Below are 23,329 nucleotides of genomic sequence, written 5' to 3' on the forward strand. Positions count from 1 at the left end.
AAGTAACTGGCTCAAAACTGTATTTAAGTAAATCTAATGTAAATCTATCTATCTATCTATCTATCTATCTATCTATCTATCTATCTATCTATCTATCTATCTATCTATCTATCTATCTATCTATCTATCTATCTATCTTTGCTTTTCGAGACCTTCAAACGCTAGACGGCGCCCTGCTTACACCAGCTCACCACTTTTCTGTTTTCTGAACTCTGACCTCTGTGCTTGTGTCTCTGATCGGAGCTCATTTGAGGAGGATTCTGCTGGTTAGAAAATGAAAGTATTCCTTCAGATGAATGGATGGTTACGGCTGTTTCACTAGCTACGCAGCAGCTACACTCACTCTTTAATACGATTTGCGGACGCAGCGCGTCACACGGCTGCTGTCAGATAACATGACTTCATGTGTTTTGTTATGCTACATAGCTAGTTAACTGTTGGCTAGTCAGCTAGCTAGCAGGCTCTGTCACCGCCATATAACTTCTAACAGTCTATGGTCACCGCTAATAGTGTTAACGTTAACTTAAAAAAGCGTTGCTGTCAAGTCTGAATAACACCCGGCTTTACAAATTAGAGTAAATACGATGACCAGCAACCAGTTCTTTCTCCGGGATTCATGACCGTCCCTCTGTCACAATGTATTCGAGGCCAATTTTACCAAAAAACGGAACAAGCCGCCCTGAAGTAGTTAGTAATAACAGTGAGCTAACGTTAGCTAACCTGAGTTAGCCAGGTTACAGCTCACCGTGTCTGTCGCCAACATTTCAAGTACCTGGCAGTGTGAAGTACGGTCTTGGGCGAGCTAACTGGACAACCATCAGCTAACCGGGCTAGTTAGGATAACTTTACCATTTTCTAGCATCAACGGTTAGCGGCGGGATAACGTTTCCAGCGACAATGGCTAATGTTACAGACCTTCAAACAAAATACAGCAAGCTGGCGCAGGAGTACTCCAAGGTAAAACACTGCCTATGTTCGCCCATTTAATGTTGATAAAGTTAGTTGTCATTGTTAAATACAGTTATTGACAAGGCTGGAAGACAATGTGTTATTAGCGTTAGCCACCTTCTAATACTGTATCAGTGTGCATCTGTAATCACTGACAAATGCTACTCAAACATATTTACACTTATATGATACTGGAATTCAGTGGATTCCATAGTTGAAGCTGATGATGGTTATATAGTTTTAATTAAACTTCATGAACTTTATGGTCATTTTGGAAGATGCAGTTCGTGGTACAGTTGAATTATAATTCGTTATGTGGAAACGTGTGTTTTGTCTTTTCCTTTTATGTAATTGAAGGTAGATAATACTAGAATAGTGATTTTATTGGAAACATCCTTAAGTATAACACAATACAATTCAACAGCACCACAAACTACAGCCTCCGAAATTTCATACAATTGAATCCACACAACTCTCTGAAACAGTTTTAACAAAAACTGATATAACCGTCATAAATCACGCTGTGTTAAATATTTTTAAAGGTAAATTTGTTAACAAGTGAAATAAGTAACAGTAAAGCCTGTGTGTCTACGTTTTCTCTTGTGAGCTGTATGTGCCCTTTGTTTCTGTGTCAGCTGACAGCACGGGTGTGTGTGCTGTTTCCTGTTCAACTCTGATCTCCCCGTTACCCAAGCACCATATCCTGCTCAGGAAGTGCTGACTATGTAGCTGTCACACATACTGCCATTATGCTTAATTCGATCTTGTTTGTGTTTGAAGCCCACTAGTCATACCGTAAAGAGCATTAAGTTCTAAATATTTTGATGACTCTTGATATTATGCAGAATAGGTTGAAAAAAACAGCAATATTACAGAGATTTTCCATGTAAAGGCAAATGTGAATTCAGCTTAAGATGCTGCATACATACTGTATTATTCTTTATTTGAAAACTGCCTTTGTATTGCAATCCTGACCACTGATAACATTTAATGTTACATTTATGTTTTATGTCCCAACATTTTCCTCTATATGTCTTCACAGCTGCGTGCCCAGAACCAGGTGCTGAAGAAGGCAGTTGTGGATGAACAAGCCAACTCTGTCTCACTAAAGGTAAAGTGACAAATGAAACAGAAAAAAAATATTATGACCAGAGCAAATTCTGCAACAGTGCATAGAGTGACATCATCATGATTTTGAGGTAGTGATTTGCTTAATTTGTTGGTTTGTAAGAAGACGTGTATGTCTATCAACAGGAGCAGCTGAAGCAGAGGGACCAGAGCCTGAGGAAGCAGGAGCAGGAGATGGACAGTCTCAGCTTCAGGAACCAACAGCTGGCCAAGAGGGTGGAGCTGCTGCAGGAGGAGCTAGCTGTCAGTGAAGCCAAGGGCAAAAAGGGGAAGGTGATAATGAGGGAAAATACAAGGAAGTGGCTACACAGTTGGGTAGAGGGAGCAGGTTGTATTGTGTATTTTTCATAGTGGTCATAAAATGAATCTGATAGCAAAAACATTAGTTTTAAGAGTGATTATGAAATTTGCAAATAATGGTTGTGATTAAACACTAATGTTTGTAGAGCCAAAAGATCATGATTAACAGCCCCTCTTTGATCTCTACCTCCTCCAGAGTAAAGGAGACTCTCCCTCACAACATGGCCTGGAGACCCAGAGTGTTTTTGATGAGGACCTGCAGAAAAAGATAGAAGAAAATGAGCGACTTCATATCCAAGTAAGTAGCCGTGTTGTGTTTATATTGGTCTGTCATTGTTCTGTATACACAGTTAATGTACTGGGGAGGCCGTGCATGTGATGGCTCTGTTTTCTGCTGTATTCTCATTAGTTCTATGAAGCAGATGAGCAGCACAGGAGGCAGGAGGCCCAGTTGAGGGCACGGCTACAGGAGCTGGAGAAAGACTCCGAGCAACACCAAGCTGTTGTGGACGGACTCACCACTAAGTCCATGGAAACAATTGAGCGGCTGCAGAGCGACAAGGCACGTTTAGAGGTGAGGATAAGCAGGAGGAGGATGAAGCACGTTACGTGATTGTCAGGTTTAATTAAGTTTATTAAAATGTGTGTATTTTTCCTTTCTTCTGATAGGTGAAAGCACAAACCCTGGAGAGGGAAGCAAAAGAGTGCAGAATGCGAACAGAAGAGTGGTACATCCTTCTTTTTATTCACAGTTTGAGAATAATTTAATCCAACAATGTGGTGTCAGAAAACCAAAAGGGGCATTTGCATATACAGCTAAGTACTTTAGTAGGAAGTATGTATACATACTGTATGAATCCTTAATTTTAGACAACTGGATCATGATTTATTATCATACACTATAACTCCATTTAGACAATTTGTATCTGAAATATTTTATGACATAAACCTTGGAAATAAACATTTTAATCCATTGTAGTTGTGATTCTCCAACTGTATTAAAGATAATTTACCAAGTAAAATAATTTAATCTATTAAACTCAATATTTAAAATTAAATTACATTTTTTTTTGCTCTCTCTCTGCAGTCAGCAGCAGTTGAGGCGGTGCCAGACAGAGCTGAACAGACAGGTGAAACAAAGCAGCAGTGTTATCCAGGAGAAAGTGCCCTTCAATGACACCAGTGAGTATCTGGCACTGAGCCACTTGGACAAAACCGATCTGCTACAGAGCAGACATCTATTTGAGAACATTTATGTCTTTGTCACTGATACGATAACAATCTGCCCAGGAGTAAATACTGAAATGCTACACCAAGCTGTAATATTGCACGCATGGAGGCAGGAGGCTAAACCATTTAAGCTATGTTTGTTGAGTCAGAGCAGGGACAGAGGTTCTGCTCTGGTTTAACTGCTTTTCTCTCCTACCCTGCAGAATTTAGCGACTATAACAGCCTAAATGTGCCACCACACAATCGAAGGCACCAGGTGAGTGAGAAAACAAACCAAATGTTTAAATGCATTTATAGTGCGCATGCATTTCATTAGTCTAAAGAGAATACTTGTAATTTATCATTATACCTTATTTACTGTTGTCTAAAATTATGTTTGCATTTCCCCAGCAATTGTTGCATTTTTTCAAACCAAACCCACATTTTATCATTTTAAACATTTTACAAAACATTAACATTTTTTGTTTATTAACCAGTAACTAAGGACTCTCAAATACTTATCTGCTGAAAGACAACAATTCAGCAAATTCATTAATAGTAATAGATAGGGCTGCAACTACATTATTTTCATTATTGATTGATTAATCTCCTAATAATAATAGTAATTTTCTCGATTAATCAAGTGGTCAATAAAATGTCAGGAAAGTTAAAAGTGCTTTTTACAGTCTCTTAAGTCCAAGATGCCGTCTTCAGGTGCCTTGTTTTGTTCAAAACCTAAAGGCAATCAAATTACTATCACTTAAGGCAACATAGCAAATCCGCACAATTTAGAAGCTGCAACTTTGGAAGGTTTGTTATTTTTGCTTAATAATGACTTAAAAATGATTAATCAATTATCAAAATAGTTGCTGATTAATTTTCTTTTCATTGACTAATCAATTAATCATCTATCATCGTTTGGCAGAAATACATACCATATGTCACAAATTAGTTCATACAGCTGAATGTTTTTTAGAGACTGGACTAAAACAGTGTGTGTGTGTGTGTGTGTGTGTGTGTGTGTGTGTGTGTGTGTGTGTGTGTGTGTGTGTGGCTTGTGTGTTCTTTCTGTGATTTTAGCTTAAAGCCCGGGACTTGGCAGGTCAGGCCCTGAGCTTTATTCAGGACCTGGTGGCTGCACTGTTGAACTTCCACTCCTACACAGAACAAAGAGTGCACATCTATCCTCTGGACTCCTCCATCGAGCCCATCTCCCCTCTTAACCAGAAGGTGAGACATCCATACACAAGAAATACAGACTGCCTATCATATTACAGATGTACAGTGAACTATAAAAGACAGTAGCAGTGGTTTTCAGCGTACAAACTCAAATCCTCTTCCTAGTTTTCTCAGTATCTACATGAGAATGCAGCCTATGTGCGCCCCCTGGAGGACAGCTTTCTGCAGTTACACCAAAGCATCACAGAGGACACTGTCACAGCACTGGTGAGTGGTTTTTGGACAGGGAAATTGTGTGGGCTTGTTCATGGTGCTTGCTTATAATCAACCACTTATTGTGCTTTTTTTTTTTGTCTTGAATTGAAGGAGACTGTGGTCAAGCTGAAGAGCTTCGCTGATAATTTCTCCTCATACACCCACTTTCTGCAAAAGATTCTTCCCTATCAGCTGAAAAGGTCAGCGCTGTGTGTGTGTGTCTGTGTGTTAGAGAAATGGAGTGGAGGAGGCTGTATTGATGGCTATCTTCTCTTCTCCTTTCAGCCTGGAAGAAGAGTGCGAGGCACCTATTTGTACTGCTGCCCTTACTGTGAAAAACCAGGAGCTTCAGAGCGACATGAAGAGAGTGACTTTTGTGTTTGAGAAACTGCAGAACTACATTAACCTTTTGGCCTTACCCAGTAGGTTAACAAGCAGAAATACATACCATATGTCGCAGATTAGTTCATACAGCTGAATTCTTTTAGAGACAGGACTAAAACATTGAGTGTGTTCTTACTGTGGTTTTAGCTTAAAGCCTGGGATGTGGCAGGCTGAGCCCTGAGCTTTATTCAGGACCTGGTAGACATTTGAAATCTTTCTGTCTATTGTCTCAGTTAATATTGGATGAGAAAAATTACTTTACAGATTTATGTAGAAAAGAACAATTGTACATTTTTTTCTTTAAGTATTTTGAAGTTGCTTGTTTTTATGGAAAGAAAGGGTGCTGTGAAGTGATACAATATGCTTGTTTTACAAATGTGTGTAACGGTTCTCAGGTGTTCGGCAGGATGCCATGCCACAGAGCAGTACCTCAGCTGTCTTCACCCAGCTGGCTGCCTGCCTACACAGTCTTCACGATGCCATTAAAGGTGAGCAGCACTGTGAGCCATTTTCTGACCCGGAGCCATTCACAACCAGCGTGACACAGCACCACAATGCCCTCATGTAACCACTGAGCTGCTGTTGCCATTCATAAAAGTCAGACTTGTATGTAATGAGTACCTTTGTCTGTCTTGGTTCTTGTTGGGACAGTGATTGTGGTCGAATATACACTAAACTAAACTACACTAAACCTGCGGTTTTACAATTTGAAAATATTGTGAAAATGTGCATTTATGCAGCAATCAGTAAGGGAGCGTCACCAGACAGCCGCCTTTTGATCTCAAAAGATGATAGAAATATAAAATCTTGCTGGGGAAGCTGAAAAGGGGAATCAGTGCCAACAGATGCTGTAAATGCCTCTCCTGCAGTTTTGTTTCCTTCCTGTGTGTCCAGAGATGTCAAAGCACTACAACCAGAAGGCTGGCTTAGAGCAGGATCTCCCCACCGTCACCCAGAAGCTCTGCACCACCTCAGAGTGCCTGCTGGGATCTTTGGGCTCTCTGACCAGCAGCACCGGCAAGGTACGGCCAACAGGGGGCAGGCAGCAGCCAGGTTTATAGTTCCTATATCTATGTTCTAGCAGCATGTTATTTGTTAGCTGTAATGCATGAAAGTTTATTTGTGAGTAGCAGTGAGTTTTCACTGCAACTGGATCACGATGGTAATTTGCCACTAATGTGATAACACTGAACTGCAGGACTCAGGTGGGCAGCGCTTAAATGTTCAGAGATACTGTCCAAATCATAGTTTGTACAGCTGCTCCCCAGTCAGAGCAAAGGGATGAATGATTTCTCTTTGTGAATCAAGTGAACCGTTGGCTGAGATGTGTCTGCTGATGGGAGGCGCAGTCCGGTGGGTTGCAGCGTTGAATAACACAGTGGCACACAATGTGTGGAGTGAGCTGTATTGTAAGAGCGATCATCTCTGCAGGCAAAAGCTTAATTGCTCAAACATTTATCATCCTGGACAATTGGTGGTGTCATCATCTCTGCTGTAAACACACTGGTTAATTTGAGGCTAAACAGGATGCTGAGTATCTGCATTGAGAAATGTAGGCATTAATTAGTGTTTCTTTAGCTAAGGAGGCTGCAAAGATCTGTTTTGCTTGAATGATATGAGACATAATGTCACTGTTTTGTTGCAGATTGCCACTTTTTTCAGCAACAACTTGGACTTTTTCACATCATCAGGCTACAGTCCAAGAGGCAGCACAGTAGCCCTCAACCCTTTGCAAGCAGAGAGTATGCTGGCCAACAAAAAGAAAGCAGCTGCCTATATCCATGCTATCAAAAAGGTCAGTATATGCTTAAATCTGCAGGTTATTCCCAAGTTTTGGCTCATGGCAAAGGGTGACCAAGCCTTCGCAGTAGGCCTGCACGATATGAGGAAAATCTGCGATGTGCAAAAACTTAGTTCAATATTGCGATGACGATATGACTTACGATAAATAAACAAATGTTGAAGTGTGCATATTAGCTATGCAGTTACTATGTCAACCTGGTTGTCTTTAAATTCAGAACAGGATTAGAATTGTATATTTTAAATATAACTAAATATTGTTTCTACAGCAGCAACAGTAAAGTTTACTACAGCAAAGTTACTAGATAAACTCAATAATATCTCACTGGCAACAAATCTAAAATATCAATAAAATAAATCATATTCCTGACATCACAATACTGAGTGAAGTTTAGAAAGAATGAAGAACGCAGACATCAGTCAGTATCAGTCCTTCCTCCTGTCCTCCTCCCTCTGCTGCTGATGTGATTCACTGCAGGTACCGCTGGTAGAGGGACGAGGGGCTGGTTTGTCTCAGCCAGCAACTAAGTTTACAAGAATTTCCTAAATTTTAAGGTGCATGACAAACTAAGCTAAACAGTTAGACTACATACACACTCCATTTTAGCTTGTTTGTAACAATTCGCTATCAGCCAAGCTAGCGCGGTGTGGTTGTGTAAAACGTGAAAGACTGCAGACAGAGCAGACCATCGCCATCACTATTAATATCGCTTTCTACATGTTCACATGTTTATGCTTGTTGAAAAGGTGTTTTGGCTTTTTACTAGCAAAGGCTTTATTGCAATTACAGTAACAAGCGTAGTCCTCAGCTCGAGTAATCTGCGAGTTATCTTCACTGTGTGTCTGTGTGCATGTGGAGGAGCTCAGTCCGACACAGAGAGCAGGGCAGAGACTGCAGCGTGATAATAAATACTACGGTCTTTAGCCCCGGGGCCCGTTTAATACCAGGTTTCTGTACCCCTCCCTAAATTAAATGACTTTTCTTATTCATCACATTTCAGGCAGTCTTTTGCAATGTGTTTATAGCGCATGTTCATATCGCGATGACAATGAAAATACGATTTATTGGTCAACACTACTTTGCAATTAAAGCCCCCAGACATTCTGCCCTTTGAGATTACAAAGACTACATCTGTAACGTCTTTTAAATCACTTCTTAAAACATAATTTTATTTAAGCCTTTGTGAATATTTCATGTTTTTTTTGCTATTTTATGTTTTTATCTACTTTAATCTTATTGCCCCTTTGTTTTATGATTCAATCTCTTGTTTTTATTTTGCTTTTATTCTTTGTTTTTTCTTTTTCAAAGTACTTTGTTAAGAATAGTGCTATTGAAATAAACTTCATTATAAATATTCCATTCATGTTTTTCTATATTAATAAATGACCACTCTCCCACTATTCTTCTTGTTTTGTTTCGTCATTCAGCCCAGGCCACAGTCCGTTCCATACAGAGAAGCCCTGTCAAACCGTCGTATACTTACCAGCTCCACTGAGAGCAGAGAAGGTCTCACTCAGCAGGTATGACACTCAATTCAAAAACTCCTTTTAAAAAAATGTTTCTATTGGTTTTGAATGTATTAATTTAAAGATTTTGCTAATCGTCTTTTAAAGAGGTTACATATGGCCAAGAGCTACAACCAGGAAAATGTAACCACGTGTGAGACGTGTGCCAAGCAAGGCTTGGTTGCCCTAAATGCAGTGGTATAATAACAGAGAGATAAAGTCAAAAATGGTTCCACTGTTCTTTGGGTCACATTAAGATTAAAGAACAAACTGAAAATGAAGCTCAACTGGGAACAGCAGAACAACAGCATCAACAGTTTCTGTGAAAATACAGGGATATGGAAAAGTTGCGCAAGTACAGAAATTGTTAAACAAGTGCAGAAATCTCAGTGTTAAGATGATACAACACAGTCATGATATTTCAGATGAGTTGCAGACAGTCGCTCTTTAGGGACAGGGTGTGAGGAATCAAGGAGCTTGGCCAGTGAGCCTGTGCATATTCTGTCCTGAGCTCTTTCTGTTTTGTTTTTAAATGTGTCCTTTGGTCCGTATCAACCTGCTTAAATTTGTCACTTCATCATGAAGTTTCCATCTTTTAAATTAGCACATACATTCTTTTTTATAAATGTTCTTTTATAAAAAAAAAAATCTTTGTCTCTGTCTTATTTTAATTCTTTTGATCAGATTAAAAAAATAAGCTCTTCCCAAAGATTATATTATTACAAACTGCTTTGTTATATAGTTTCCGCATTTCTTCTTTCTAAATACTGCTGCCTTTTCACTTCCCTTAACCTCTGCTCAGCGCTCTTCCCAGAAGCTCACTGTCCACTCTCCTCTCCCCGTTGGCCTCCTGCAGGTGCAGCAGAGCCAGGAGAAGATTGCTCGGCTGGAGCAGGAGAAGGAGCACTGGCTCCTGGAGGCCCAGCTGGGGAAGGTGCGGTTGGAAAAGGAAAACCAGCGCATTGCGGACCTGGAAGCACAGCTCGCAGCAGCTCTAGGGGGAAGTCCAAACTCACAAACAGCTGCAGCCAGCACACTCGCACAGAGCCATGAGGAAGCAGACAACGAGCAGAAGGTTGCAGGGATAGAGACAACGCTGTGCACCAGCCTGGTATAGTCACTAGCTGCTGTTCTTGTTAGTTTTCGCTTGCAGAGGAAATTTTCTGCCCATGGCACTGGTGTCTGATTTGCTTCAACAAAGGGAGTATTATGGTTATTTTCTTGTTGCTCCCACGCTAAGCAAGTTTTTGCTTAATAAAACTCAGACTTCCAATGTGCTGATGTGGCAGAATAGAAGAATACTGTTGTTTATGCAAGTCAGTGCAGAGTTTACAGTGCAGTCACAAACCAAAGCAGCTCACTGGTCTCTTTACTACATGTGTATTCACCTTTATTGTTTTTATCTCTTGCATGGCTAGCAGTATCAGAGGCCTGTCTGTGCTTGAAGTGGATTTTACAACATCTCTCTTTTGTCTTGTCACCAGGTTGGCATGTTGTGCACAACACCTACAGTTGAGCATGTGAGTTGTCATAACCGATTAACACATTTAAATGAAGAGTTCCTATATATATATATATATATATATATAAAACAATAATTTGAAAAGTATTTTAATCGTAATACTTCCCAGAATGAAAAACAATCTTATCTAGCTGGATGTTGTGTCTGTGTGTGCAGGTGGGAGACGACGAGTCCAGGGAGCAGCTGATAAAAAGTCACTATATGGCCAGAGTAGGAGAGCTCACCACCCAGCTCCAGATTTCAGACAGCAAAGCTGTGCACTTCCACTCTGAGGTGAAGCCCTTATTAGAATGTTTATCTCAGTAACTGCTTCTTATAGCAAAAAACTGACCTTTTCATAACACACAGCCTTTCTAACATTGCATGTCATCTGGGAAGAGATATGGAAACTCTTACAACCTCTACTAAACAGTCGCTTGCCCTGTTTCCTCATGTGTTCCTTCCTACAATCATTCCACAACTATTTTTGTCTGCTTCTTTAATTTGCTTGAGAACAGAGAACATTGAAACTGAACTTGAAGGTAACCTTGTTTCTTCAGTTCTTTCCTCTTTGTCTTTTGTACTTTAGGAATGGTTCTTGAGTCCCATTATTACCAAGTGTTGCCTTTTTTTACTGAGAAACTGACACCTAATATTTTTAGCTTTACGTTGAGGCTTGATCTTAATGCAGATAAATGTCTTAGTGAAATCCTAGCAACAGGAACGCACCTGATCTTGAGACAGTGTCGCAGGTAAACTGTGCATTTACCTTCGCCACTGTCCTCAAATATACACATTATTGCAGCATTTGAAAAAGATCTTGTGCTAGACATGCATTAAACTTATCAAGGGACAGCAGTGGTTTACTTTCCTTTTTCCCTTTCTAGTGTCGAGCTTTGGCCAAGAGATTAGCCATTGCAGAAAAATCACGGGAGACTCTGAGCGAGGAGGTCAAACTGGCTAACCAGAACATCACACGCTTGCAGGTAAAATGCAGTCTCATAACCAGAGCTTCCCGTCTAAGTATAGACATCAGCCCCCTTCCCAACTCAGAAGATATTCACATTGTAACTGCAGTGTCTCTCATACAGGATGAGCTGGCTACAACGAAGAGGAGCTACGAAGACCAGCTCAGCATGATGAGCGACCACCTGTGTAGTATGAATGAGACTTTGAGCAAGCAGAGAGAAGAAATCGACACGCTCAAACTGGGCAGCAAGGTACAACACTTAGACCGATTTCTGTCGTGTCTGCTTTTTATCCTTTTTAATTCAAGCTCTTGTCAAAAATTTTGCCTTTTGAAACTTTGGTTCGCTCTCAGATTTGTTTGTTAGTCTCCGTGTAAATAAATCTAAAAGCTCTATCACCAAAGAGAAGTGGCATAAATCCAGTGGCTTCAGAAAGTGTGAAGGATCATTTGAGGTTTCACAGTGAAATGGGACATTGTAAAGTTTCTGTCAGTTATGAGGTGAACTGGGAGGTCATCGGTGGTGCTGTGGTTGCTGCCGGGCCTGATGGGAAAAGCACCTGCAGGAACCATCTGAAAAAGTCGTTAAGTTAAAGCCGGAGAAATGGAGAGGCCTGATTTAAGCGTGCATGTTCCTGCGTGTATGCACACAGATGGCTGCATGTTGGGAAGTTGCGGGACAGAACATGTTTGGGAGCTTAAGGTGGTAATTTTCTCTAGAAGGCCAGAGAACCAGCCTCAGCATGTTTTTAGATTTTGAAACAGAATGCAGAACAAAATCTGTGCTATCTCAACTTACTGCACTTAAATGCAACACAGTACTTTTAATTTTGTACCAATCCTGGATGTGAATTCATGACTTAAATTTTTGCAGAACTGAGCTCTTACGTTTTCTGTTTCCTTTAGGGAAACGCCAAAAAGAACAAAGGACGCTAGAGCTGCCCTCAAAACTCTGGCTCCATTTGGCATCAAAAAGGGGACCTTGAGAGAAAATCTGTTCTGTGGAGCCTCCCAGTAGAGTCCTGGTACCAACACTGTCACCAAACTGCAGGACGACTACATGATCCTCAGATTCCTCCACTGTCAGGCAGTGGCAATACAAATGAAACTGTATGGAGGCTTGAACATGTTTGACTGAAGAAGCTTCTTTTTTCCCTTTTCCTCGTCACAGCGCCAGTTATAACACAACATAATTTGCTAAAGATGCTTTCCGAAACAGTACCGGAAGCTGCTGCTTGACCTTTTGGCCGAAGCACGGTGGGAAAGAGACAGCTTTTCCCCAAAAGGCACGGAGGAAGATAAACAGCTGAAACAGTTGAAGTTGGTAATGCTCACTGAAGTCAAGACTTGAAGACCAAACCCTGTTGATCAATGTGTGTATTTTTCCTGCTTAACGTACGTGTGAGAGATTCTTACTGCTTATCTGTGGGAAACAGAGTAAATGTTGGTGTGGCTGTATGTGTGCAGAGTGTTTCATTGTGTGACTGTGGCACACGTCAGTATTGTTTTACACTTAGATTTTTTTTAGATCAAATTCGAGATGATTTGCTCAAGTGGTTCCAAGGGCCTGTATGTCCACATACAGCATAATACCCCCGTATAAAACATGCGTATATCACAAACTTCTTTAAAGAAGGGCTTTAAAACCTGAATGAACAACCAACAAAAGACACACTTGAATTCATTCCTCATTTAGGAAACTGTTTAGTCCTCTGGGAGTGGAGAAAAGAAAAGATGTCTGCCTTGAAGCACTGATTAACTGTGTTTACCTAGACGAAAAGGGTAGGATGGACAAGTCAGAGCTCGTAAAATGGTGTTAGTCTGTCTCTGTGAAGTTACTTTGTAACAATAGTTGTTTTTATCACCAAAGTAAGTGTGGATGTGCACTCAGAAGCCTGGTGTGGCACAATGGTCTCTTAATTCATGTTGTAATATGTTTGGACAAAAAGGGTTATGTGAATATACACTCATTTGAAATCATGATATAATTGTATTGTATAATTTCTAAATATATATATATATATCTAAATGTGTGTGTGTGTACACACATACACATTCAAAAAGGCATTCATTCAGAGGTTACAAATCTTTATTTTCCACAAAATTCGAAAAACTGAATCTGCAGTTTTTTGTGTGTCTCCTATAAGGCTGGATTAGTGGGAAGTTTCATGCAGGGGTTGGCCCATACTGTAATGGGTGCTTAGACAACCTGATTCATGAGTCATGGCAGAGTGCAGTTAAAGTTTACAGTAAAATAGAAGCGCTTTTGTTTGTAGTGACATAAGGTAAATGGAAAAAAAGCCCAGCAGTGTCTGAGAAGTTCGTTCAAACCTCTTGTTTGCCTGTCTACACCTGCCAGCAAACCTTTGACCACAAAATGTTGCCAACGCCCCCTAAACTGATAAAGAATAATACTTGTATTCTCACAATGTAACCTGTTCAAAAGCACATATAAATATGAAACAAAATAAAAAGCTTGTTCAACATTTAAATGCTGCATGTATTTAGATTCACCTGGTTATTAATGATCCTTAAACTTGTCTGACCTAACTTTTGTGTTGCATTGCTGGGAGTTGAAAGTGACTGGGATTTTTAAATTGCCTATAATAAAAGAAAAAACAGCCTGTAACACACCCTAACCACTGGGAAATGAAGCAGCACCATAGAACTGGACATATGAGAACTGGAAGATTACTGTTTAATGCCGTCACTTGTTGTCATTTTAGTTGAATTCATGATGCTTTCATGTACTCTTAGTACACAACTTAGAGGTCACAGTAGTAAAAGTAGGAATAACCACCACTTGTTTGTGCATTCAAGAGCTTTTGACCAGTAGTACTGGAAAATAGGCCTTGTGACTAAACACATTTTTGGTAGTTTTCATTGTTGTAATTCAAGAAGCACAGAGGAACAGTGGCTGCAGAATTAATACAAGAACATATACAGGAGACATGCATGGTGGTGGAAAAGTGTATTGTTATATACTTTATATATTATTATGTATTTATACTACATTTGAAGTAGTTTCTTACAAATAGCACAAATCAACAATGTAGGGACAAACAAGCTACTTAATGTTTAATTGTAGGTACTGTGCTTCACCCTTTTATTCAACTTTGCTAAATCTGTAGAATTGCAACACTGCCATTAGACACTATATATGGGCCTACTGCATATTGTTTGAGTTACATGCAATGTTTATCGTTATACTTGTCCAGTTTTTGATACACAGCCCATAAAACCTCAACTCTGAAAGTGATTAAATTCAGCGTAACAGAATTCATATGTCAAAACATGGCTTATTAAATTAAAGCATATGATTGTTTATTTCCAACCATGGGGATATAACCAAAGGTGTATATTTGAAGTGTATCTCTACTTGTGATTAGCGCGCCCATCACCTGATCGCGACATTTCCGACAGTCCGGAACGCAGCACTGCTCTGTTCATTCCTGCAGTGTCCCGTTGTAGGACAGTCTGTCTGAACTCGGGAGGGGAAACGTTGCTCTGTTACAACTCCCAGGATTTACACTCTGCCATTTTGAGGAAAACCGGCCGACATCAGCGTTCAGACGCGTCCATTAAACACAAGTCATGACCCGAATTAGTGAACTGCCTCTGTGAATATGTGAGTATTTCTTTCTTTCGGTCTGTTTTTGAGAGAGCCGTGATACTCCAAGTCACGTTAGAAACGACTTAAAAAGCTGTTTTGGTCTACCCTTCGTAAATGTTGACTCAGTCTGTTGTCAGTCGTTGCTCGGTTGAGGGTGAATGGCTCATGTTGAGCTCACTGAAACGACAAAAGTAAAGCAGAGTGACAACTTTACTCAGACTTCCCATCAAAACAAAGGCGCAGAACTGATCCCAGAAGTGGGCCTCTCTGTCCGGGACATGGGCCTGGCTCTGTTGTGGGTGACAGCATGCTGGTACTGTTTTCTTTTCCCAGTCTGAGTTGCTATGGGCGAAAGAAATTAAGTTGTTTACCGGTAACTCGTGTGTTTGGCTGGCATTTACTGACCCCACGCTGCAAGAATGCTTTGTAACAATAGTGCAACAGCGTGTCAAGGCGTGTTTCAACAAGAAAGTTACAATTGATTTGCACATGTATATTTGTATCCCTTAGCAGACATTTGTATGTGATATCTATTATAACTGAACTGTTGCCACAAGTGACAATTGTAACAATAGCAAGAGTGGACAAGTGTCATAAAGTCAGCAAAAGGCTCAGTAATGTCTGTTATAGAGCGATATCTAGCTAAAGTTTACTAACATTAGCTAACATTTAACAACCAAAAGCTACCAGAACAAGTAAGGATGCAGCAGCAAAAGCCCTTGAATTGAGTAGTTATGTGTTTTATTGCTATGAATTCAACTTTTCCTTTGTAAAGGGAAGAATGTGTTATTTCTTAGTTCAAAAGTTACGTAGAAGGGCACTCTAAAATATATATATATGAAATGTGTGAGTTTATTAGTTTATCACTAAATGCCTGAATGAAAGTAAACTACATGCAGTGCAATAGTGGAAAAGTTTAAGTGCTACAGCTGACACAAACGTCTCCCATTCATTCCTGTTTATTTTTTCCAGTCATGCTTTTTTGAACTGGAACCAATCTCTACAGTAAATGCAGTCCTGGAATTAAAGTAAATAACTGACATGACATTGATTTATTCAGTGTGTTTAAATGTGAGGAGACAAAATCAGCAACTTTCTCTTCTGCTTTGTCTGATGGGAGCTCACTTTGCAGACCAGTGCCAGAGTTGTCACTGGAAATGGGTCATCACGTTTTCAGCTCTGCACTAGATTACATAGTCATTGTGATCACAACAGTAGTATTCTCCTGTCAAATTAAACGGGGTAGTGTCTTACTTTGTTTATTTATTTACTTTTCTAAGGAAACAATCTACTCTATAGTGAGTGGCTACAGGAATTTTCCAGAAAATCCAACAGGAACTTGTCTTATCTAATCAGGAAGCATCTGCCCGCTAAGTTAAAGCTCAAATATGTTTTTTAAAAATTCAGCAGTTTTATTATTAAACCACAATAGTTTCCTCTAAGTCATCATGTGCTAGGAGATTGTCGAAAATGGCTTCCTGTCGTCAAGGGATTTGTCCTTTCTATCACAACAGTCAAAAAAGTAATTACAGTGATAGGCAAAATAACAGGAACTCCTCATGAAAATGGACTTTAATCTTTAAAAAAATGATCATTACAGTCACTGAAATAAAGATAGGTCATATAAGGTTGAATGCCAAGACATTTGTTTTCTCATATCCCTGTTAGTCAGTATCAGTTTGTATTTGCTGTTCCTCTTTGTGGATGGAAATTCCTCTGTGTTTGTAACACAGTCTCACGATATTTCTAGACACATGATATTCACGTGTTAAATCATTTTGCAGTTTTTGCACCTGTAATTGGATCTGTTTGGAGTTTTCTCTCTAGTTTTCTCATGTAGCTTTTAGGACCTGCATGTCAAAGTGCTGACTGTTCTCTTATAAAGCTGACAAATGCATCCATGAGGTGTGTACGTTATTTTGCCTACCCCAGGTTTCGCAAGTGTAGTAATTTATTTAAGTATAGTAATAATCAGTAATGATAAACCTGAGATACTGCATGGGATTAGCTACTCTTTGTCGTAATTGCAGTGCTTCAATTTAACTGGGACCAAACCTGTACAGTATTTGTGAGAGTACAATTCTTGTCTTTGCATTACGTTGGTGTGTGACCTTGTGAGATTTCTTCACATCTCAAGTCTTGGGATGATGATATCAATGAAAAATAAGGTTAAACTTAAAGTAAAAGTAATTCCTCAGACTTATATGTTTATAAAGTACCCAATTACTGTAATAATCCTATCTTAATCCCCAGGCTCCTTCTTTGTCACTGTTTTGTTTAGTTTGACAGTGATAAATTCAAACCAGAGTTTATGACCTGAAATTTGATTAAATGACATTAATATAATATTTGTTGTCAGTTAACACGAATAGAGCAGGCTGGTATTTCCTGTGTGCAAAGCTGCTTGTCCCCGAGGAATGTGTGGAATGTATTCTTTTGTCCTCTGTAGATTTAGCAGAGTCTCTTTTCTGTACTGCCTGCTAGAGAGCCCAGGAAGAGACGGCAGACTGGAAATGAGTGTGAAAGACTGTCAGTAACCCCTGTGGAGAACTCATTCTTCTCTGTGCCCGTCTCTTTGAACCAAAGCTGAGGGATTCTGTAAGTTGGAGAGGAGGGGTAAACTCGTGGAAATGTCTGCGTGCCATTGCAAACATCCTCTCATTAGAAAGATGTTCTCCAGTGTGTGACTGAGGACTTGTCAATCCACTACCCTGAATCAGAGCCCCCACTTCCCTGTTTATTTATAGCTAGAGGAACTTGCCACTGGATGTTTCCTTCATGCAAGTCATAGCTGTGATCTTGAAGGGAGGAGGAAGGCTGTAATTGAGGCATTCTGCTTTCAATTATTGTTTTCAAGATTTTTTTATGGGGAGATGAGGCTTCAACATTTTGAAAGTTGCTTCTCTGTGGCCTCTGAGCCGGATGCTGGTGAGAGCCGAGCTGCTAGCACATCAAACTCTGACACTGAATTGCAGAATGCTTACTTCAGCGTTTGCATCAAATGAGCCTTAGTCAATTGTATTGTTAACATACATATATATATATAATGTTCCGGGTTTTCAAGGTCAGTCTCTCATTAAGTTTTAATGGAGTACCTCAAGGCAATATGTTTTATTTATATCCCCAGGAGCTCTCTCTCTCTTTCCAGGATAAATTGACTTGTTCAAGCTTTCAAATGAGATCTGTTCAAGAGCATATGTGTTGTCTCTGGAATATCTTCAGATTTTACGTTTAAAAAAGGACTTTTAAGACACAGTTTTTTTCATTCTTCTCTAATTCTTCTTTTTTTTTCTTTCAGAGAAGGCCTCTGAAGTGGGGCACAGTTAACCCAACAAAGGAGGAACTGTTGTTTTGAACCATTCATCACTCCTCTTCAGCCATGTGTTCCACAAATCACTCAAACTGGGTCACATTTGAAGATGACAACACACCACTCTCATCACCGCAGAAGCCCCTACAGTCACCAGGGCTTATCAAAGCATCAGTACCGCGTCCCAATGGCCTGAAATTAGTGCTTCCTCCAATCAGAGATACTTCCTGGAGCTTGAGTAGTTCCTTGGAATCCCCTCAAAGTCACTCGAGTGTTAGTGGAAGTTCCTGTGTACCATGTAATACACCCTTTTGCACTCCTGTGAGTGGGGTTCCCAGCAGTGCGTCCCCATTTTACTCCAACACATGGGAAAAGAACGACTTCTTCCGGAGTTTCTCCAACACGTCTACCACCTCTGTTCCTTCTCCTGCACCAGAGGCCCTGAATCAAACCTCAGATGGACCAAGCCCTTTCCCTTCTTTCCAGGGGAACTCAGGACACTATAACCCCTTCTGGCATGGATCGACACACAGCGCAGATGTGGGCAGCTCCTCCTCAGACTCAGAATCTGAAAACAGCCTACCACGTTTCTTTATTCGGACCAAAGACGGCAATGAGCCTCCGCGCGACCAACTCCAGAACTCCTTCTCTTACGTTTGCAACAAACTGGAAGGCCTACGAGTGGAAACAGACCACGAAACAGAGACAGAAAAAGATGGGGAGAGGGAGAGGCGGCTAAGTTGCAAAACTGAGGTGTTAAGCGAGGGTTCGTCTCGGTTCGTTCCCCGGGGTCTGTTTCGTAGCCAGAAGAGAGACGGCTGGTCTGTCATGCTCAGGATTCCTGAAAAAAAGAACCGCATGTCTTCTCGGCAGTGGGGGCCGATCTATCTCCGCTTGCTGCCGGGAGGTGTGCTGCAGATGTACTATGAGAAAGGGCTGGAGAAGCCATTCAAAGAGTTCCAGCTTCTCCCTCAGTGTAGGCTCTCGGATCTGAAACTGGAAAGCTACGGCGAGCACCGCAAAGTCCTCTCGCTCAAGGTGGAACATTTCTCGTACACTGAAAAGAAACGCTACCACCCTAAGCTGGAGGTTAGTCATGAGGCGGAGGTAGAGCAGCTGCTCAAGTTTGGCTCCACAGTGCATGACGACATGGAGGACCTGGTAGTCTCCATGGATGAGGAAATCTTTAAACTGAATATGCCCCACCAGCAGAGGCGGCACTACGAGGAGCAGGAGCTGTCGTTGCAGATCACTGATCATATCTGGGTACAACTGGATAAGTGTGGAGGAGTCATGGAGCGGACAGCCTTCACCCAGATTCACTGCCTGGCTTTTCTAAACGGACTAGGAGATTGTTTTCTTGCCCTTAACGATCTCGGGCTGCTGCGCTTTGACTCCAGCTACGGGTCTGAGGAGGGCAGTGAACTCTGGATGGAGATCGCCGACTGCCAGTTTCACAAATGTGTGAATGAGACAGAGTTTCAGAGGTCCCGGCTGATTAAGTTCTCACCTCCTGAGGCCTGCAGGGTGGAGCTGATGCGGTACAAGACGGCGATTTTGGGTTGCACAGAAATTCCCTTCTCGATCAAAGCAGTGGTCACAGTCCAAGGTGCCTATGTGGAGCTCCAGGCCTTTCTTAACATGTCAGCCACCTTCCTTTCCTCCATGGGGGTGTCTGACTCGTACCCGCTGTGTGAGAATGTAGCGATCCGTGTGCCGGTGCCAGGCGACTGGGTCAAAGTGACGCAGACAGTGGCCTTACTGCGACAGAGGTCACTGAAGGCCCGTATGAACAGAAATGCCTGCTTGGGCTCCGTCAGCGCTGCAGATTCACAGCCTGTTATGCAGGTGACAATCGGCACTGTCAAGTATGAGAATGTATATTCGGCCGTTGTGTGGAGGATCGACAGACTGCCCGCGAAGAATATGGGTAACACATTTCTGAGAGATTAAAATTTAGCCCTGCACTACAGCCTAACATGTCATTTTCTCATTAGCTTCTTGGACTTGGCTTCTGGTGCATGTGTACAGTATGTCGTGTAACACTCTTAACTACAAGCAACCTTTGTTTTCTCCTTTGCAGCAGTGGATCATCCCCATTCGTTTTCCTGCAAGCTAGAGCTGGGATCTGATCAGGAGATCCCAAGTGACTGGTACCCTTTTGTCACAATGGAATGTGAAATTATGGGCGCGGTTGTGTCACAGACCAGGGTGAAGTCACTGGGCACTGCGAACGACATCCAGCCGCAGAAACATGTGACCAGTTGGACACGCTATCATTGTCAGGTAAGATGTGTCATCAGTGGAATAATATCTTGCGTCCACCAACATTAATGTAGATAGAGAAAACATCTTTATTTATTAGTGCAGCTAACCTAATTTTGTGTTTTTTAGGTGGAAGTGGAGAAGAAATGGATTGAAACAGAGTCACAGAGGCAATCTGGCTGTATGACACAGTGATTATTAAAGAAGCTCTGAAGAGGACGTTATCCCTTTGGTCCAGGATATTTGCCAAAATCTTCTTAATGGTGAAAAGGGATAACCAAAAATGAACAAAAACAAGGGTGGTGAGGGACTTTCTGCTTATATCTGGTGTCAAATTCATCTAATTTCAAATAGTCTGTTAGTATTTCTCATGGAGGTTAACCGATTTTGTATTCTTTAACTGAGACTGAATTAGTCTAGACCTAATAAACAATTTAACATGGTCCTTTTGCCTAGCACTTTACATTTAATAGATTTATTAACTGTAAGATTACAGTTTGTATGAGTACTGTATATAAGCTTGCATTTGCATCATCTGCACTGCCTTCCAGAATGATTGGCATCCTTAATACATTCCTTAATAAATGAACGCTGAACCGGCTGTATGAGATAAACAGATAAAGTAATGAGCAATATTCACTGTTTGAGAAAAGCTAATTATCAGCAGATGTTTTAAGGGTCAGGCCCTTTTGTTGCCCAGCAATGTTTAAAGTTCACATACTTCCAAACTGATTTATTAAGGTATGAATTCTCCACATTTGTACTAAAACGTATGTGGCAGTGGCATGATGATTTTTGATTGTTGTGCTCTGAAAATCTCAATATTTTGCAGTTCATATGTAAGTAAACCCATGTATCAGTAAGTGTCAGAACAAAACAATGTAAACACCTTGTGGAAAAGGACTATAGTAATGTAATTATAGTTGCACAAAAACATTGGTTCAATGGTGTGTCACATCATGCTGAGTCCCACAAAGCAGCATTTGTCTGAAGTGACTTCATCACAATTATTAGGACAGTTTGGTTGAACTGTCTCGGGCCATGCCAATTAGCAGCCATTCTCAGCAATGAAACGCTCTGATGAAAGGTTCAAAGCAACATGAGACAAACAGACAATTAAATCATTTTTACAAGTGCTTTGGCCCAAAAAGCTACAAAATAATTTCATATATGAACAATAACTGTCTTGCTTTTGCCAAATACAGACAAAGTGCATTTACAAAGAGAAACAGCAGTTGCACCTTTGGGAGCATTTTTAAAAATAGTTGTAGTAATTAATTTTCTTAGTGTTTTCACATGGAATACAACTCATTACTTTTGTTGTTTACCTCGAGCTGACCTTTGACTTTATACCAAGGTTGTATTCTGGAGGACTGTAATTTTATTTAAACAAATCAAATCTTTATTATGTGTTCTGCCTCTGGGATGTGAATAGGTTGGATAAAAAAAAAGAATGGTGAAGCTTCATAGTGAACAACAAGGCCTTCAATGATGATTTTTATGTATGAGGTACCTGGCTTAAGCTGGATATGATGTACATCAAGAGTAAAAATTTAATGAAACCTGAATGACTCATGGTACTTCTTCATAGATGTTCATAAGACTTGAAGTATCTTTGTGTCACTCTCACATTTTGTATTATGAGACAGGACATAAACTCTGTTACTGTCGGGAGTAAGCCAACTGCTGAGACTGCTTTCTGTTCATATCAAGGCAGCATCCAACATCCAAAATGCAAAAGGTGGTGAATAAAGTTTCATGTGTACAGTGCAAAATGACGATGCAAAATGCTTGAAAAACTGGCCCTTTGTGGTCCCATAAATCTGGAGAAGTGCACATGCATGAAACACCACAGCAATACTTTATTCATTGAACAAAGGAGCACAGTAGTTTTAAAGAAACACCTCACTGAGTGTCAAAACAGCACAACTTAACTCAATTTTGCCCACATCATCACAGCGTTGTTGAGAGACTGAGACAACCAGCAGTGAGTAATGACGCTGCTCAATAAATGCCATATTGATTTTCTAAAGTGCTACGTGCTGTGTGATAGCTTTATTTGATAAACTGTGATAGTGCACAGGTACAGAAGAGTGTATTGAATTTGCCTCTGGGAACACAGTGTTGACAGTCATCGTTAACGTGCATTAAAAGCCGCACATGCAACAATATTGTTTCACAAGAGAGCTGCTGTTTTTTAATGCAATACTTTTCACACTGGCCCCTGTGGTGATGAGTCACTACTCTGCAAAGCGTCAACCTGGGGACCTTTTGAGTCCAAAAACATTGGACTCTGTTTCACTGTTGAATCTCTTCGCCAACTTGCTTCTTGTTATTAATTATATGTCTGTTATGTGTTTTTATGTTCTTTGGGTATTTACACTTGGGGATTTTTCACTTCTGTTGTATGATCTGGAAGGTATGTGTTAATTAGGTGGGAAAAGGCCTTTAAACACAAAAAAGATGGCGCCTTAACCCTAAAGGTGAGTTTAAAGTTTCACTTAAAATGACAACAGTTACACTACATTAATCAAAATAATGTAGGAATAATTCTATCACAATCAGCTGTTTTTTGTATTTCTCAACTCAAAATTATATTGGTAACTTGAACGGGTTTTGGATTTTTTTCCCCAGTTGTTAGTTCTGGTTGATCACCATACGGGGCAGTGTTTGTGACAGTAAATTGACCATGGTTACTTCCATCTCAATTTTCAATGACCTAATATTTCCTATCTCTAAAGTAAGTATGGGCTAATAAAATAGACAGTACATAGATAATGTAATATTGGTTATATATGGGAATAAATATATCAGTCTCATCTTATAATTCAAAGAGAGATATCTGAGTCCAAAGTAGTTTTTCTAGTGAAGTGACGTCTAAGTGCCTGTTAGTTTCCGCGACTGCAGCATCCACAGGGGTGTCTCATGTTGCTGCTTTTCAGCCGCAGCACTCTCATCCTCATC

General features: G+C 40.5%; 2 protein-coding genes across 4 annotated transcripts; both read left to right on the forward strand.

Annotated features, from left to right (window-relative positions):
• The first annotated feature begins 201 nt into the window (after positions 1 to 201).
• Positions 202 to 13,669, forward strand: ppp1r21 (protein phosphatase 1, regulatory subunit 21). 2 transcript variants are annotated; one of them, XM_044214082.1, is made up of 22 exons: positions 202 to 957; positions 1,991 to 2,059; positions 2,203 to 2,349; positions 2,573 to 2,674; positions 2,786 to 2,950; positions 3,046 to 3,104; positions 3,464 to 3,558; positions 3,810 to 3,862; positions 4,666 to 4,815; positions 4,930 to 5,031; positions 5,131 to 5,219; positions 5,305 to 5,441; positions 5,799 to 5,891; positions 6,298 to 6,425; positions 7,049 to 7,198; positions 8,632 to 8,724; positions 9,566 to 9,820; positions 10,194 to 10,229; positions 10,388 to 10,504; positions 11,098 to 11,196; positions 11,302 to 11,430; positions 12,084 to 13,669. In XM_044214082.1, exons 1-22 carry the CDS (start codon positions 898 to 900, stop codon positions 12,111 to 12,113), a joined length of 2,358 nt encoding a protein of 785 aa, XP_044070017.1. In that variant the 5' UTR covers positions 202 to 897; the 3' UTR covers positions 12,114 to 13,669. The 2 variants fall into 2 exon arrangements, with proteins under 2 accessions (XP_044070017.1, XP_044070018.1); XM_044214083.1 differs by having other exon boundaries at positions 2,203 to 2,319.
• Positions 13,670 to 14,569: 900 nt separating this feature from the next.
• Positions 14,570 to 21,927, forward strand: LOC122884308 (stonin-1). Of its 2 annotated transcripts, none has more exons than XM_044214084.1 (4): positions 14,570 to 14,805; positions 18,089 to 20,030; positions 20,184 to 20,386; positions 20,495 to 21,927. In XM_044214084.1, exons 2-4 carry the CDS (start codon positions 18,170 to 18,172, stop codon positions 20,558 to 20,560), a joined length of 2,130 nt encoding a protein of 709 aa, XP_044070019.1. In that variant the 5' UTR covers positions 14,570 to 14,805; positions 18,089 to 18,169; the 3' UTR covers positions 20,561 to 21,927. The 2 variants fall into 2 exon arrangements, with proteins under 2 accessions (XP_044070019.1, XP_044070020.1); XM_044214085.1 differs by having other exon boundaries at positions 18,094 to 20,030.
• The last annotated feature ends 1,402 nt before the right edge of the window (positions 21,928 to 23,329 follow it).

Source organism: Siniperca chuatsi, linkage group LG11 (assembly GCF_020085105.1).
Source record: "Siniperca chuatsi isolate FFG_IHB_CAS linkage group LG11, ASM2008510v1, whole genome shotgun sequence".
Classification (NCBI taxonomy): domain Eukaryota; kingdom Metazoa; phylum Chordata; class Actinopteri; order Centrarchiformes; family Sinipercidae; genus Siniperca; species Siniperca chuatsi.

Coding starts and splice junctions, on each gene's coding strand:
- ppp1r21 (XM_044214082.1), top strand. CDS start 898: ATGGCTAATGTTACAGACCTTCAAACAAAATACAGCAAGCTGGCGCAG. Junction 7,199..8,631: donor ATATCCATGCTATCAAAAAG/GTCAGTATATGC, acceptor TTCGTCATTCAG/CCCAGGCCACAGTCCGTTCC. Junction 8,725..9,565: donor GAGAAGGTCTCACTCAGCAG/GTATGACACTCA, acceptor GGCCTCCTGCAG/GTGCAGCAGAGCCAGGAGAA.
- LOC122884308 (XM_044214084.1), top strand. CDS start 18,170: ATGTGTTCCACAAATCACTCAAACTGGGTCACATTTGAAGATGACAAC. Junction 20,031..20,183: donor ACTGCCCGCGAAGAATATGG/GTAACACATTTC, acceptor TCTCCTTTGCAG/CAGTGGATCATCCCCATTCG. Junction 20,387..20,494: donor GGACACGCTATCATTGTCAG/GTAAGATGTGTC, acceptor TGTGTTTTTTAG/GTGGAAGTGGAGAAGAAATG.